At 41.1% G+C, this 14,447-nt stretch overlaps 2 protein-coding genes across 2 annotated transcripts; both read left to right on the top strand.

The window, feature by feature from the left end:
- Positions 1-570: 570 nt before the first annotated feature.
- olig4 (oligodendrocyte transcription factor 4) lies at positions 571-1,326 on the top strand. Its single transcript, XM_075448465.1, has one exon. It carries the CDS (start codon positions 571-573, stop codon positions 1,324-1,326), a length of 756 nt encoding a protein of 251 aa, XP_075304580.1.
- Positions 1,327-5,518: 4,192 nt separating this feature from the next.
- bsdc1 (BSD domain containing 1) lies at positions 5,519-14,173 on the top strand. Its single transcript, XM_075447945.1, has 11 exons — positions 5,519-5,725; positions 6,277-6,331; positions 7,007-7,123; positions 7,235-7,402; positions 10,250-10,304; positions 10,715-10,830; positions 10,946-11,014; positions 11,624-11,708; positions 11,799-12,284; positions 12,451-12,554; positions 12,640-14,173. Exons 1-11 carry the CDS (start codon positions 5,715-5,717, stop codon positions 12,667-12,669), a joined length of 1,296 nt encoding a protein of 431 aa, XP_075304060.1. The 5' UTR covers positions 5,519-5,714; the 3' UTR covers positions 12,670-14,173.
- Positions 14,174-14,447: the final 274 nt, after the last annotated feature.

Below are 14,447 nucleotides of genomic sequence, written 5' to 3'. Positions count from 1 at the left end.
CAGTGGCCTGTTGAACTTAGTGGTGAAACTCCCACTTTCACTTAATTTCAAAATGGCTATACAATAAAAAACTTAGTTTGGATCTAGTTTTATAGTCAACCACATGGCAACAATCTACAATGGAAGTTTTAACACAATCATTGTGAAATCCTGCACGCAGAGCTTAACACAACATGTGAACATGCCCCTGCTTTGGTTAATGTGTAGGGGGATTCATCAGCTTTGGGGGAGTTAAAGGGGGTGTGGGAAGGTGAAGTGGGGACTGCAGGAAGGAGGTGTGAGAGGGGGAGAAAGTGTGTCCCTTCTGTTATTGGCTGCAGCCCTAAGTGTCTCATTATGCAGCTTATTGTTCCTTTGTTGTGTTGGCAATATATATATACACCCCGGTGGGCCCTTAGTGTGACAGTTGAGACACTCTCACTCCTGTGGACTGATCATCAGACTGAACAGCACAGACTGTGTGGCTCTGTGGAAAGCTAAAAAAAAACTTAGAGGGCATCTGTAGCATTTAAGTTCCCAGCATTCAAGAGTTTTTTTTTTCTTCAATTCCTCTTGACTTTCAAACTAAAAATGGATTCCGATGCCAGCTCGACCTGCAGCCGCTCCTCATCCCCAGACCTGGTGGTGGATGACTCTACTGGGAGCTTCTTCTCCAATAAGATGTTCCAGAAATTCTGCCAAGAGAACCGAGCAGACAGCGAAGCTAGCCATGGCGGGGATGGGAAAACCAAAACTAGGTCTGAACCCAGCAAGGACGAGGTGCAAGACCTGAGGCTGAAGGTCAACAGTCGAGAGAGGAAAAGGATGCATGACCTGAACCAGGCAATGGATGGCCTGAGGGAAGTTATGCCATATGCTCATGGACCTTCTGTTCGCAAGCTGTCAAAAATTTCAACCTTGTTGTTAGCTCGCAACTACATCCTGATGCTGTCCAGCTCCTTGGAGGAAATGAAGAAACTGGTCGGAGATGTTTATGGTGGCAGTGCTGCTGCCCAGAGCCGCTCTGTTCCCCACCCCTCAATTGCCTCGGCAGCCACGTCTGCCCACCTCCCACTACATCCTCTGGCCCAGTCCCTGCACTCTCTGGTGGGAAGCACGCCTTCAGCTCTCCATCACTCCTCTACTCCCTCTTCAGCTCCAGCTCCACACTCCCCTCCATCAGCCAGCTTTCTGGGATTCCATGCTCCAGTCCAGGGCCTACTGAAGGACCCACTCCATCTGAGCAGCTCCTACAGGCACTTCCCTGGCATGCCATGCCCGTGTGCACTGTGCCAGCCTCTGCCCACCGCTACCTCCACATTGCACAGCCTGTCGATGAACAAGTGAGCAGGACTCTCTTAAAACTGACCATTACTGCTTGGATCGATATAATGAACCAAACAGCTTACTAATGAAAGTACTGATAACATGCTGGCTGGTGTCAGAACTTGTATATATTGTACATCCAAACTGCTGCTATTTGTTATCAATTGTCGCTTCTGCTTTGTTTATGCAGCAATAATGTAAATGTACTGGGGATTTTATCAGAGTAGCAAAGTCTGTAATTTATCTGCTGTCAATGGTGATCAAACATTGTTAAAAATTGTAATAGATGTATGCGAATGTACAGCTTTCTATTTTCTTAAATTAAAACTCTGTTTTAAAAAATATTCCAGTTAGCTTTCTTCATTTTATACATTTCAAAATGTACAAAGTTGTCCTGACCGCAGTTAAACAAATGTGAAGATGTAATACTTCTTTAATTAGGCAAATATTTTTCGGCAGGAACAAATGTGTGCACAAATGTGTAGTAGTATAAGATCAACAACGTAACATCTTTGATAACAGAAGGACTTTTATTGGTGCTTGGACAAGCTGAGAGAGCAGCAAAAAAATGGGTGTTTAGGAAAGGGTGTCACTCATTGCTAACCAGCTTTGGACAGACTAGCCTCTAAAGAGCTAAAGAGGGACAGCAGGGCGAAACAATACAACAGCACAGAAGTTGAATGCGGTGTTCTTGAGCCAGGGGACCATCCATCTTCACCTCAACAGGGTGTAGGAGATGAAAGGACGACACAGGCGCCAGGAAGGCGCGTCACTTTTGTCTGACGCAGGCGAGGGACACAGCCATGTCCTCAGCTCCAGGCCAGCCATTTGTCACTGTCTCGTAGGATTATGAATATAGACACACAAAGGGCAAAATTAAAGCAAAGGACATAATGCGGTCATCTTAAAAACACTTGATATATTACACACAGGGTCACACTTTTGTTTCACATGAACATTTCCACTTAACATCACCACAATGATGCAGTCAGCTTTTGATTGCAATAGTGACATTCAAATTTAAGCTGAGTCACAAACAATGTTGCTCAAATAAACCTCATACTTATCCATATGTACACAATACACACTGAGTGCCATGAACATGATTTCTCAGCCATGGCTGGCCTTCACTTAGCAACAAATCAAGCGTGTAAAATACATGCTTATCCTCCCACGGCTGACAGATGAGTCGGAGATCAGGGGAGAAATGAAGAGATGTAACTCATTCTCACCCACCTCCCTCTCACCCCACCTCCTCCTCCTGAGACCACTGAAAAGATCTGAACAATAGCCATGCGTGGGACACAAAGGCAGGGGGAGTCCACACTCTCGTGCCTGGGACACAGACCCCCCCTTCATTCAATCTACATTTCATCATAGTAACAAGCGCTGTCGGGCCAAAAGGCCTGACACCCTCGGCCGCCACAAAGGCGGTTAGCTCTAATATATGAGGCTATTGACACTGTAAAGAGCTCCTGTCAGTGCTGGGGGATTTTCAGCTGTGGGATGTCTCAGTGGGGGGAGGCAGCTGCCAGCCAAACCAAGCGGCGGAGCTTCTGTCGTGGGGACCTGCTCTGCAGCGTCACCTGGTCCCTGGTCCCCCAACACAGAGACCCCAGTCCTCCCACAACCCCCCTCACCTACTTTATCGGGGCACAGGTGGGAATGGGAAGCAGAACACATTGTGGAGATTAGTGGGGATCGGCCTCCCTTTGCTCAAGGTAGATAATTAGAGACACTGACTTGTGCAAAGCTGGGGCTTCCTGATCGGCACCAGATGGTGTTAACCCACAATGTGGCATCAGTGGTCTGGAGAGTGTGTGTGTGGGTGTTATGACTGCGGTGTGTAATGGATATGCTTCTTAAATCATACAATATGGGCATGTCCTCTGTGTACCATTATGGTCAGCCTCTGCTGTCATTACGGTGGTCTTTAGCATACGCTAACCAGCAGTGACAGCACTGGTTTTAGTCATGATGTTGTGCACAATTATCTCTGAAAATGAAACACTGGGACAATTTTAAATTGATATTGGAACAAGCATTCAGATACTCTATTTGTAAAAGTAATAGTGTTTTAGTTTTAAAATGCTACAATGGGAAAGTTTAGCATTCAAAATCTCATCTAAGCAAATATACTTGTTTGATCAAGTAGCTGTTTTCATTATGTCATATGCTGCAAGACATATGGCAACAGTGTCACGTCAGCATGTGTAATAGCTATGTTGGTCCACAGCACAAAATGTAGCAGTATTGTGATATGTCTGTCTTTTAAAATTGTAACATACCAACAACTTACACAACATGAAACTATTTCACAGTTACAAAATGCTCAAAGAACTGTTATAAAAATGTCGACGGGGATATAAAACCATGGACTGTCATGTTAGAGAGCCTAGTTTGAGACCTATTGGACCTATTATTATCATTATTCAGGGGGAGGGCATAAAAAACATGCATTATTAGTTTTTGATATCAATTCAAATCTGAAAGCTGCTCTGCTATATAAAATGTCACCATGGAACCATTTCTGTCTTTTTTTTTACACTACTACATTTTGTACATGTGGACAAATATACCTATTATACCATTCTTTTGGAGATCAAGCTTGATATGACCAGTAAACCTGGTATAGTTGAAACAGTTGGAGGTTTTGACAAATGTAAGCCTGTATACCTGCAAAAATAACTTTTTGAAAGATTCTCTTTGATATTTTGATAAAGAATTGTAATAAGAATATTTCAATCTGTTTCTAATTCTGTCAGAATCATCAGTCCGATTTAAAAAAAAAAAAAAAAAGTTTGTGAATTAGTGTCCATATGTCTCGAAAAGCTCCAGATAATTCTTGAAACCAGATAATTCTATCACAAACAAGATATATTCTTATATATATATCTATATATTTTTTTCACATCAAGCGCTAGAAGATGCACATTTGTATTTTCATTCATATTTCATTTACATTGAAATGTACAGCAGTGACATAGAAGAGGAAACTGTTTGAGGACAGGACTTTAGCAAATGCACTTTGTAACTTCTGATATCTGGATTTGAGTCTTTTCCATATTAATCCTGATGAATATGAGTAACATGATCTATATGAGGAATGAGGAATATGAGAAAATGGCTTAAATTAGACATTTTTCTATATTTTCTTCCAACTTCAAACTGAGTCAAAAATGCACTTTGCTTTTCTCTTCAGCTGATATGCAAGAATTACACAATTCAAAGGTAGAAATGCCATTAATAACACAATGGATGAAATTATATTATTACACATTCCCCTTTTGTTGAATTAATGCTCATGTAGACAGATGGATAAGTTAACTGCTTCAGATACTGATCAATAAAGGAGTGCTTATCCCAACTTGGCTCAGCCCAACCTGCACTGACAGAGTTAATTAGGGGACTGAAAGGCCCAATTAAGTGGATTGAGGGGCTGCTCCCGCAGACATATTGGAGGACATACGCACATATTGTGCAGCGTCTGGAGAAAGGGGAACTTCAATTAAGAGAGAACACACGTCCAGAGGCTTGTTGCCTGTTCCTTTTCATTTTATGCTCTGTAAAGCCTTGAGCCCCCACACCCCTTCTTTTTCCACCCAGAATACTGATGAGGGGAAAGGACAGCTGCGTGGGGTCAACACGCATATGCAATAGGGTGTGCACATACGCTCACATGCACATACACAGATGTACAGAGAGGAAGACTGATGGGGGGTCTCAGGCAGGAATTGCTAAATGCTGATTTGTCAACATAATGGCTCAAGACGGAAAGCTTTAGTCTTCATACATTTGTTTGGTTTTGTGTACAGGTTATTGGTTAAATTAGATTGAATTAAAAGAAAACAATTTGCATATGTTTAAACTGTTATTGTCCATTTTGGTTGCTTTGTACTAAAGTTTGTTCTCATTTGATGGACTTCCATCAGCTGTGCTCTAAAGCTGGACCAATAGCAACTTAAAATGTATTTATTGAAACTGCTGACGTCATTAAAAAAAACAGTAAATCTAGAAAATGTACACACTCAAATATCTTGGCCGGGTAATCTTCATAAGTCACTGGACTTGTGATCCCACAGCTGCAACTGAAAGTTATATCCTCTTGATGATCAGATTTCTTAAACGCAGTTTCATATAATCCCGTACCATCCATCACACAGCTCATTTTGTTGCGTTGCGGATCTGTTTGGGTCTCTGCAGCCACCATAGACATTGCAAGAAAGAAGAGGACAATTTTTCTGTCCGTGAAGTAAAGAAAAGTGCTAAAGTAGTTTTGTATGTGTGTAAATACTTTATTTTTGTACATAAGGCAGAAAGGAAATCAAACTGCATCACGTGAGGTTTTTTTTCAAAGCCACGCAGCAAGGTTAGAGTTCAGTAAATACTGATGATGTCATCGTCTGAAGATGGCTGAAGGGTGAGACTGAAGTCGCAAAATAATTTCTGTTTTTCAGTTTATTATTACAGAGAGCTGTGATTTCCTATAGGTATCGTGTTCCTTATTGTGTTGTGTGACTAATGATATTTTTTTATAATTACTTTGTTGTAACTGCTGAGTTCTACTACCTACGGAATCAGTTCAGGAAGTGTATTTGTTTACAAAAACATAGCATTGCTAGCGTTAGCTTGGCCTGTTTAGCTTTAGCATAGAGCCATTTAAATCCCGCAGAGACAGCTATCGGGCTGTATACATTAATTTATTTTAGATGCAGCTTTTATGTTCAGGGTTTACATTGTCTTTTATTACTTTTTTTGTCGATAAATTGTCTTCTGTTACTCCGCAAGCTGGCGTTAGCTAACTCGTTATCTTGCTAGGCTGTGTGGTAGCTAAAAACCTTGAAAAAGTCAGCAGCTGAGAGTTGATGAGTCCCGCTAAATGTACAGTTGCGGTGTTCAGTTTGTATTTATAATGCCTGTGCTGTTTTAGCTGCGAAGAACGGATAACATTTAGCTATTTCTTGATCACAGAGAAGGCTGGTGGGGAGGCTGGCTTCAGCAAAGCTTCCAGACCGTCAAAGACAAGGTAATCCACAAACACAATGAATCCTTATTTTAAAAGAAGAGTATTCCTACTTTTATGCTAAGTTTCTGCCAAGGATTGCGATGTGCTATAGTGTTGATACCATTACAGACGGGCATTGTCTTTGTCACATCAGACAGTTTGCTCTGCATTATTTAGACAGCTGGCAAGCAAGTTGACAGTTAGAGGCAGCAGATGGTGAACAAAAAAAAAATATCAAACATAGAAATCTGAGCCGCACTCTGAGAGGAGATTTCAGAAAAGATAGGTGTGTAAGAGAAATGTCCATCTCATGTGTATTATGTTGCAATTTAAAACATATGTACCAATATCATGTCTGCAGTTCACAATACCGAACATGACGCCATCTGACTTCATGAGCTATATCACTACATTAGGGACGTTGGCATACGAGGCAGTTCAACAATAGATGCATCTGTTTCAATTCACAAATAGTAAAGAGTCATTGCATTTCCACACAATTATTTTGGCAACATATTGTTAACATAAAGTTATGAGCTTAAATATCTTTAAAGTCTGTGTACCGATCCACATGCTTGTCTCATACTGCATGATGTTATTGTGATATTCATAGTGTAAAACAACTACTTAATCATTGAGATGATAAGCCTTTTTTCTGGATTTTGATCTTATTCTTCTGATTTTTCTCTCTTGCAGTCATCTGAAGCCTTAGAATTCATTAAGCGAGACCTGACAGAGTTCTCCACTGTCGTGCAGCATGACACAGCCTGCTCAATTGTGGCTACAGCCACAGCTGTCAAAAACAAACTTGCTGTAAGTGGCAGTCTATAGCCATATCATTACTTTTATTGATATCTCATGGATACCTGGTCAAAATCTGACTGTGTTAATTCACTAATTGTGCACATGTATGCTGCTTTCCAGGTGGAAGGATCTTCCGAGACGACAGAAAAGGTGAAGAAGAGCCTGTCTAGCTTCTTAGGGGTGATAACAGACACACTTGCTCCACCCCCTGATAAAACCATTGATTGTGATGTGATCACATTGGTGGCAACGCCAGCAGGAACCACAGAGGTCTACGACAGCTCTAAGGTGGGTACTAACTGACTGAAATATATTATCTTTAGAGAAACTGGCAGTTATATTGTTTGTATAAATCCAAGTTGGTATGATTTATGAAAACATTGAGCGTCACTTTCAAGGTACTTAAAGTTGTGAATCCAAAGAATTGTTGGTAATTATGATATCCTTTGCTTTCTGAAACGACGGTACAATGTATCTTATTCTAAAGGAGAAAAAAAATAATTAAGCTCCTTTCCTTACCATTTAAGCCCTTTTCATACATGATATTCATTAGCTTCCTCAGCCTGTTAAAACAATGTCATCCAGTCATTCAGACATCTGTCTCTTTGATGTTAGTGCTCCTCACAGCTTCATTCAGACATGCCTACACCAGTGATGGAGAGCGCCACGCATTGTGGATGGTAGTTGCGGTTCACACGAGATTGGGCAGTACATTATTTGAAATACAGTCTAATACAAAAGTCTACAAGTCTACAAAAGTAATACAAGAGTCACTGTTTTTTCCAAAACATTAACTCATCTTGTCACAACAATTTAAGCTAGCATGCCAAGACTGCAGTCACTGTGTGAAACATACCAGAGGTGGATGGAAGAGTCTGTGTTAGATTTGTAGGAGTTCATTAGCACTATTTTAAAGCAATACTATGTAACATTTCTACCTTAAAATAACAGCTTGAAAAAAATTGTGCGGCTAGAATGAGTTTTAATATTACGATTGGCCTGTCTCCTATGCCCTTCGGGGGTCTGAGTTGGAATAACTGCGCTCTGTAACTTTGCTGGACTGGCCCGGGAGCGGCCCGGGACCTGAGCGGAAGTACTTCGACTTGCTTTCTGGCACACCTACCGCAAAAACAAATAGACCCCTCTCACGCTCCCAGGTACATTTGATTACTCTTACCTTCTCGGTCGAAATAGCTTGCACCTTCCGACTCCTCGCCAGTTCGTCAACAAACGTGAAACGTGGAAGCGAAAGGGTGTTGTATTTACGACAGTGTAACCGTACATTACCTCCAAGCCTGTAGGGGGAGCTCCATAGTGGGCTTTTTGAGAAGTTACATTGTATTACTTTAACAAGCATAGCTGTTATCAACTCGAGAAAAAATTTGATCTTTTATTTCACCCGAGGGCACGATTAAAGCACGCCACAGCTTTATGTTTGGTGAGAAGCTGCAGAACCTCTCAAAATCCTTAAAGTTCTTATAAAGTAACTGCTTTCTCATAACAGCATGTTATTTTTTAAATTCATATCAGCCTTATGGGAACACTACTTTATGTGAAACTAAACGGTGGTGGATGGGAGCAGTTACAGATATTGATATATAGTCGGAGAGCAGAGCTCAAGTGTTTAAGCTACAGACCAAATGCTTTTAATCACGTTCTCCTCTCATTTATTTGGCTTGGATGATATGAAAAAAATGAGTTGTTGCTACAGCTGACTAATGGTGTTAAAAGTTGGACTTCACTATTAGTTTTTATTGATACGATAACGCAGTCAGTAAAATTCCTCTGAACAGCTTATTATAAGCTAATAACTGTGCGTTAAATTGACTGCAGCAGTTCAGACTTGTGCCGGGTGGAAATGATAAACATGTGTTACAAAGTCCGATCCAGTTAGGCTGCTGTAGAAAATTATTTATTTCACACATGACACAGACATGTTCAGTTGCAGTTGGATTAATCAAAGCTGTGCATGAGTGAAAGGGAGTTTAGAGAATGTGATTACCTCTGGTCATGTCTACAGCTTGCATACCTTCATCTCTCTCTGTTTGGGCCCCTTCTAAGTAAAGGTGACTGTTGGACTGGATCCTGTGTTGTGGTATTATCTCAGTATTATCTATTATCTATTGTCAAATATGTCCAAATCTGAGCCATAGTAAATGCATCACAAAATAAATTGGGACCTCTGTTACAATCTCCACTCGCACGAGTCACACGATTTGTCTGTATTTAGACTCATTTCGGTCACGAGGCGTATTCAACTTCATGATAGAAATCTTATCATCCTTCTGCTGCAGCTGCTGAACATCACGATGTCACATGACATCACATTTAGAGGGAGGAAGGTAGCTGTGGTCAGGACAGGTCAGGTGCTGCTGCTCTCTTCTGGCTGCACAGATTTTGAACCACGTTTGTGATGACACAATTTTGTCCTCATGGGCTGATGTCTACATCGAGTCACATACTGTGTGATGCCTCTTCTCTTTCTTGGAACTTCAGATCCATTATCTCCTGTGGTTATCACTCACGAGGGTGGATGTAATTTTCCTGATTCTCCCTTTATGGCAGCTCTGTACTTGGAATCCCCAAATGTTCCAGTTTTCATTTCTGGCAAGAAAGCTGTTAAAACAACTTAGTTCAATAGTTGCCGTGCTGAAAGTAACGCCCTTGAGTCTCGTATTTTCTTATTTTTTAGGTGCGTTTTTTTTAAAACTCCTGGCAATATGATTTAACGGTATTCTCAAGTATATGGTTCAATAAAACAGAAAGTAGTAGAAGATCATGAACTCTCTTTTAAGTGTTGCTCCAGCAGGTATTCCTGCGAGATCAGCCATTAATCTGATAGTCCATTATAGTCCACTTCTGACATTGGTGGCAGTTTTTGGTTGATCACCAAGTCAGCCGGAGTTATATTGGAGTGCACCTAATGGATCAGATCTACGACGATGGTGTCATGTGCAAAGCTCTGAAACAGGAGTGCTCTTGAGCAGGATTCAGGACTACAAAAATCAATCTGTGTGCTTGTTCAGGGTATATTTGGTTTTGATTTATTTGTGAATAGATGCAAGATTGTAAGTGAGCACATGATGTGCATGTGGAAGTGAAACAAGCACTGCTAAGCTTTTGTTTTCCCCGCAGGCACGTCTCTACAGTTTGCAAGCTGACCCTGCCACATACTGCAATGAGCCTGATGGTAAGACACAAAACCGTGAAGTAGCTTTCTATAAAGACCAGAAATGTGGTTTGGGAGGTGGAAGGTTTGTTTGATTTGTGAACGGAAGCACTGTTGTATTTCATTATCTTAGCATGCATCTGTCTATTAACTTCTTTTTAGCCTCTGTGACCAGTGTGGCATAAACATGTTTTTTCTTACTGCTTTAGATTTTTGTTTATTTGGTTTTGTTCACCCATTCCAAGAGCATCACCAGCATTGTTATGCCATGTGTTGTAATTGCATCTCAACAAAAATAAGTGAGATTTTTATCGTGAACCTTTTTTTTTTTTTTCTCACATCCATAGCATAAAGGAAAGGCTGTGGAGATGAGTAGGTGGGTTTCAGGAAGGCTTTCTGAGTGTTTTTTTTTTTGTTGTCATTTTTTGTAGGTCCACCTGAGCAGTTTGACAACTGGCTTTCCACGTTCGGTCTGGAAGACAAGAAAGGAGAAATCTCTGAGCTCCTGCTCAACAGTCCTTCAATAAGAGCGCTTTACACCAAAATGGTATCCCTTGTTTTTCCTGCCAACACTCAATCTTCAGGAGCTCAGCCAATTTAATTTTTTTTTTTTTTAAACAAATATATCAAATAAAAAGAGTTTCTCTTCTTCTGCTGCACAGGTGCCAGCTGCTGTAGCCCATTCAGAATTCTGGCAGAGGTATTTCTACAAAGTCTTCCAGCTGGAACAGGTACATGTGCCAGATTACCTCAGCTGTGCCTTGTCTTTGGTTCCACCTGCTGGCCAGTTTTTTTTACCTAATTTAGGACGTTTGACCTGCAGGACGTGGGTGAAAATGTTGGTTTGAGCTTCCTCAAAACAAGCCGAATGTGGTGCTTGATCTATGACTTAATGAGCTTTGTTCTCTGTTTTATTTCTGAAATATTAAAGTTATATCATATTCCATATGTAAAACTGTGTGCATTTGATTAAACTTTTCAAATACTATTGCAGCTGTAGTTTGGAATGTTGGATTGATCTGACCAGAATTATGTTTTATGTTAGCATAATTTCTGCACGCTTGAAAAGCTATTTGGAGTTTATATACAGAATCCCACTTATACTATCATTGATCCCTTTATTTCTGTTATGTATTCAATCTACATGTTACTAACTAACGAGCCTTGTATGGAGAGTCAATTATACTTTTAATGGCTTTTACTGGATTTCTGTTGTTTTTTTTTATCCCTAGTTTTGAAGCATTATTAATTTGTGTATAATATACGTTAATTACTTCTTTCAGTATGACGATGTGCACATGTTTAAAATCATTAAACCTCAGTTTCACTGTGGTATGTAGGAGGAGGCGAGGAGAGTGGCGCTGAAGCAGAGGGCGGAGCAGAGTGCCCACACAGAGACCCTGGGCTGGGAAGAGGAAGAGGAGGGTAAGCGAGCAACAGTTTGAAGTTGGTCAGCTTTACTTTAAAAACCTGTCACTTACTCTCCCCCTTTGGCATTTCTGCTGTTTCACTCAGACGACTTCCTCGGCTCCACGTCATCATCTCAACTAAACTTCACATCCTCGTTGGACAGCAGTTCTACCCTACAGCCCAGCAGCTTGACAGCTCCCACAGAGGCGACTCTGCTGAGCCCCGTCCTCTCTCCAAGCGAAGAGCGGGAAGCCACCCTCTCAGTTAGCAGCGACAGTGTCAGCCTACCAACACAGGTGGAAGTGCAACAAGCACCCGTTGCCACGGAGCTAACCGAGAAATTGGCAGAGGCAACATTGAAGGATGTTGTCGAGACAAAAGACGAGCGGGGACCTAAAAAGAGTGACTTGGATCATGAGGCTGCAGCAGAGGCTGTAACACAGCCAGAGGTCCCTGCTGATGGGTTGTCTATTCGAGCCCCCGCTTCGAAACAACCAGAAAACGCAAAGGAAGAGGGGCCGCAAGACCTGAGAGTGTTTGAGCTTAACTCTGACAGCGGGAAGTCAACACCCTCTAACAACGGCAAGAAAGGTACAAAGTCATGTGAGCTGGCGGTGGGAATCTCACTGTTCCAGAGAAATATTGAAATGAGATTAAGTTAAAGGTTGAGGTTGAGCTTCCTACTTAATATGATTTGAAGAAGAAGTAGCAGAGCCCAAGTCGCAGAGTCCCAGATTGTCACGTCTTTTTTCCCCAGGCTCCAGCACCGATGTGAGCGAGGACTGGGAGAAAGACTTTGACCTGGACATGACAGAAGAAGAGGTCCAGATGGCTCTCTCGAAAATAGAAGATTCTGGAGAGGTTAGCGTTTTTATTAGTTGGATGACTGTTCATGTGTGGAGTTGGGGTCGTTTTTACTAACTCTTTCCTTCCCATTTTCCATCAGCTGGATGAAGACTGGGAGAACTGGGACTGAGGGCCTCCGAGACAGTGACCGTGTCCCGCTATTAAAGCTGGTTGTCGGCAGATGAACCATGCTTATTGTGTTTTAACTCTTTGTCCACACTGTCACCATGTCATGATTGTCGGTTGGGGGTTTTCTGGCTGGTTTGGACCATATTGGTAAACCTGTTCAATACAGCAAGTGGAAGACCAAGGCAATGAGAATTAGACTGCTTAGCTGTCAGATTAGTGCAGATAGGACTCTAAAGAGGGCAACGGCTCAGGTCTTTGAGTAACTTCTCACTTAGAGAGTATATGACAGGTTTCAGTCATTCTGACCTTAAAGCTGAGGGACATGCAGTGACAAGTAAGAATGGTAAGGTTTCCCTGCAGAAGCAGCAGAGGAGGAGCTGTTTTTTCCTTTTTTTTTCTTTCCTTTATGCCATTAAATACATCTTGTATGTTGCAAGTGTATTTCAAGTTGACGACTTAAATGTGGGCTGCAAAATCGCCATAAACTGTAATGCTGCTTGTCACCTCTAGAAAATACTTTGAAAGTGATTTATGAATGATGGAATCTACCTGCCCCCCCACCTTTTTTCTTATCTTTATTATGCAAGTGGATCTTCAAACTGGAAAAAAAGCATAGATTTTGGCCTTGTTTCTCAAAGCACTTTTCATTTTGGATTATCTCCTGACTCTAGATGTATGGCCTTTTAAAACGCACCGCTGGGTGATAAAGTTATCCAAATGTTTTAGTTGCATTCTGTGAAACATGACCAGCTTACGTGTCATTAGTACTTTCTTCCTCCTCCATCTCCTTGTCATATCATTATCATATGGTTGATTAGATGAGCTTGTTGCGAGTTAGTTTCTGTCACTTTTAACTTGTGTCACTTCCATGAGTCATGATGTCTTATTTGGGTAGAGGGAACTCGTTTAATCAACTTTCATGGATAAGGGGTCACCTTCAAGCCGATCCTGGTGTCATAATACAAAATCCTTTGGTTTGAACTTATGGGTAGCATCTCTTGTAATAGGAGAATTGACCTGTGTCATTTTAAGTTTCTCTGTTGGTCAGATGAGCCCAGCAGAGTGTGCCAAGTAGACCAAGAAGCAGTGTGAGTACGCTCCATTCTTTTCCGATTTCCTTTTCCATCATCTGTAATGTAATTGAAAAAAAGTGAGCCTAGGAGCATAATATTTATACTAAAATAATTGCTTAATTATTGTAATTGCTTTCAATTGCATGTCTGTACAATAACTTTATGCAAAGCATTGTGCAGATGGTTGCTGTTGAGTTGTATGTTTTTGGCTGTTCTTCAGGTTTTTGTGTTCAGACGATGTGTTGCATGTCTGTAATTCTCGGCTGTGTATTCCCCTCAGATTCACACGTTGAACTAATCGGAGCTGTTCTACACACGTCTGTTTTCAGAGCTGTCGGGTTCTTTTGTTTTTGTTCGTTTGTTTTTGTTTCCAAGTTGAGTATTTCACTATATTTTTCAAATGATCATAGTCATTAAAAGATTCATGGCTAATTGGATTTGTGTCTTTGATTAAACCAAACCAGTCAGCATTTTTATTATTAAGTTTTGCGCTTACTTTGTAAATTACACTTCGTTACAATAGTCATAGGAAGAAGTACACCAGAGGGGTGGTGGCTATAAATACAGTTTGCAGATGACAACATACTGCGCAAAATCTGATTTCCCCTTCTGTATATTTAATATTCAGATTTATTTTTAGAAAAATACAATTCTTCAGGGATAGTGGCTCTTTGTATGGTTAGAAAACGGTACCTTATATTTTACT

The sequence above is a fragment of the Odontesthes bonariensis genome, chromosome 17 (genome assembly GCF_027942865.1).
Source record: "Odontesthes bonariensis isolate fOdoBon6 chromosome 17, fOdoBon6.hap1, whole genome shotgun sequence".
NCBI classification, from domain to species: Eukaryota; Metazoa; Chordata; class Actinopteri; order Atheriniformes; family Atherinopsidae; genus Odontesthes; species Odontesthes bonariensis.
This window is presented reverse-complemented; position numbering and strand designations above follow the sequence as displayed.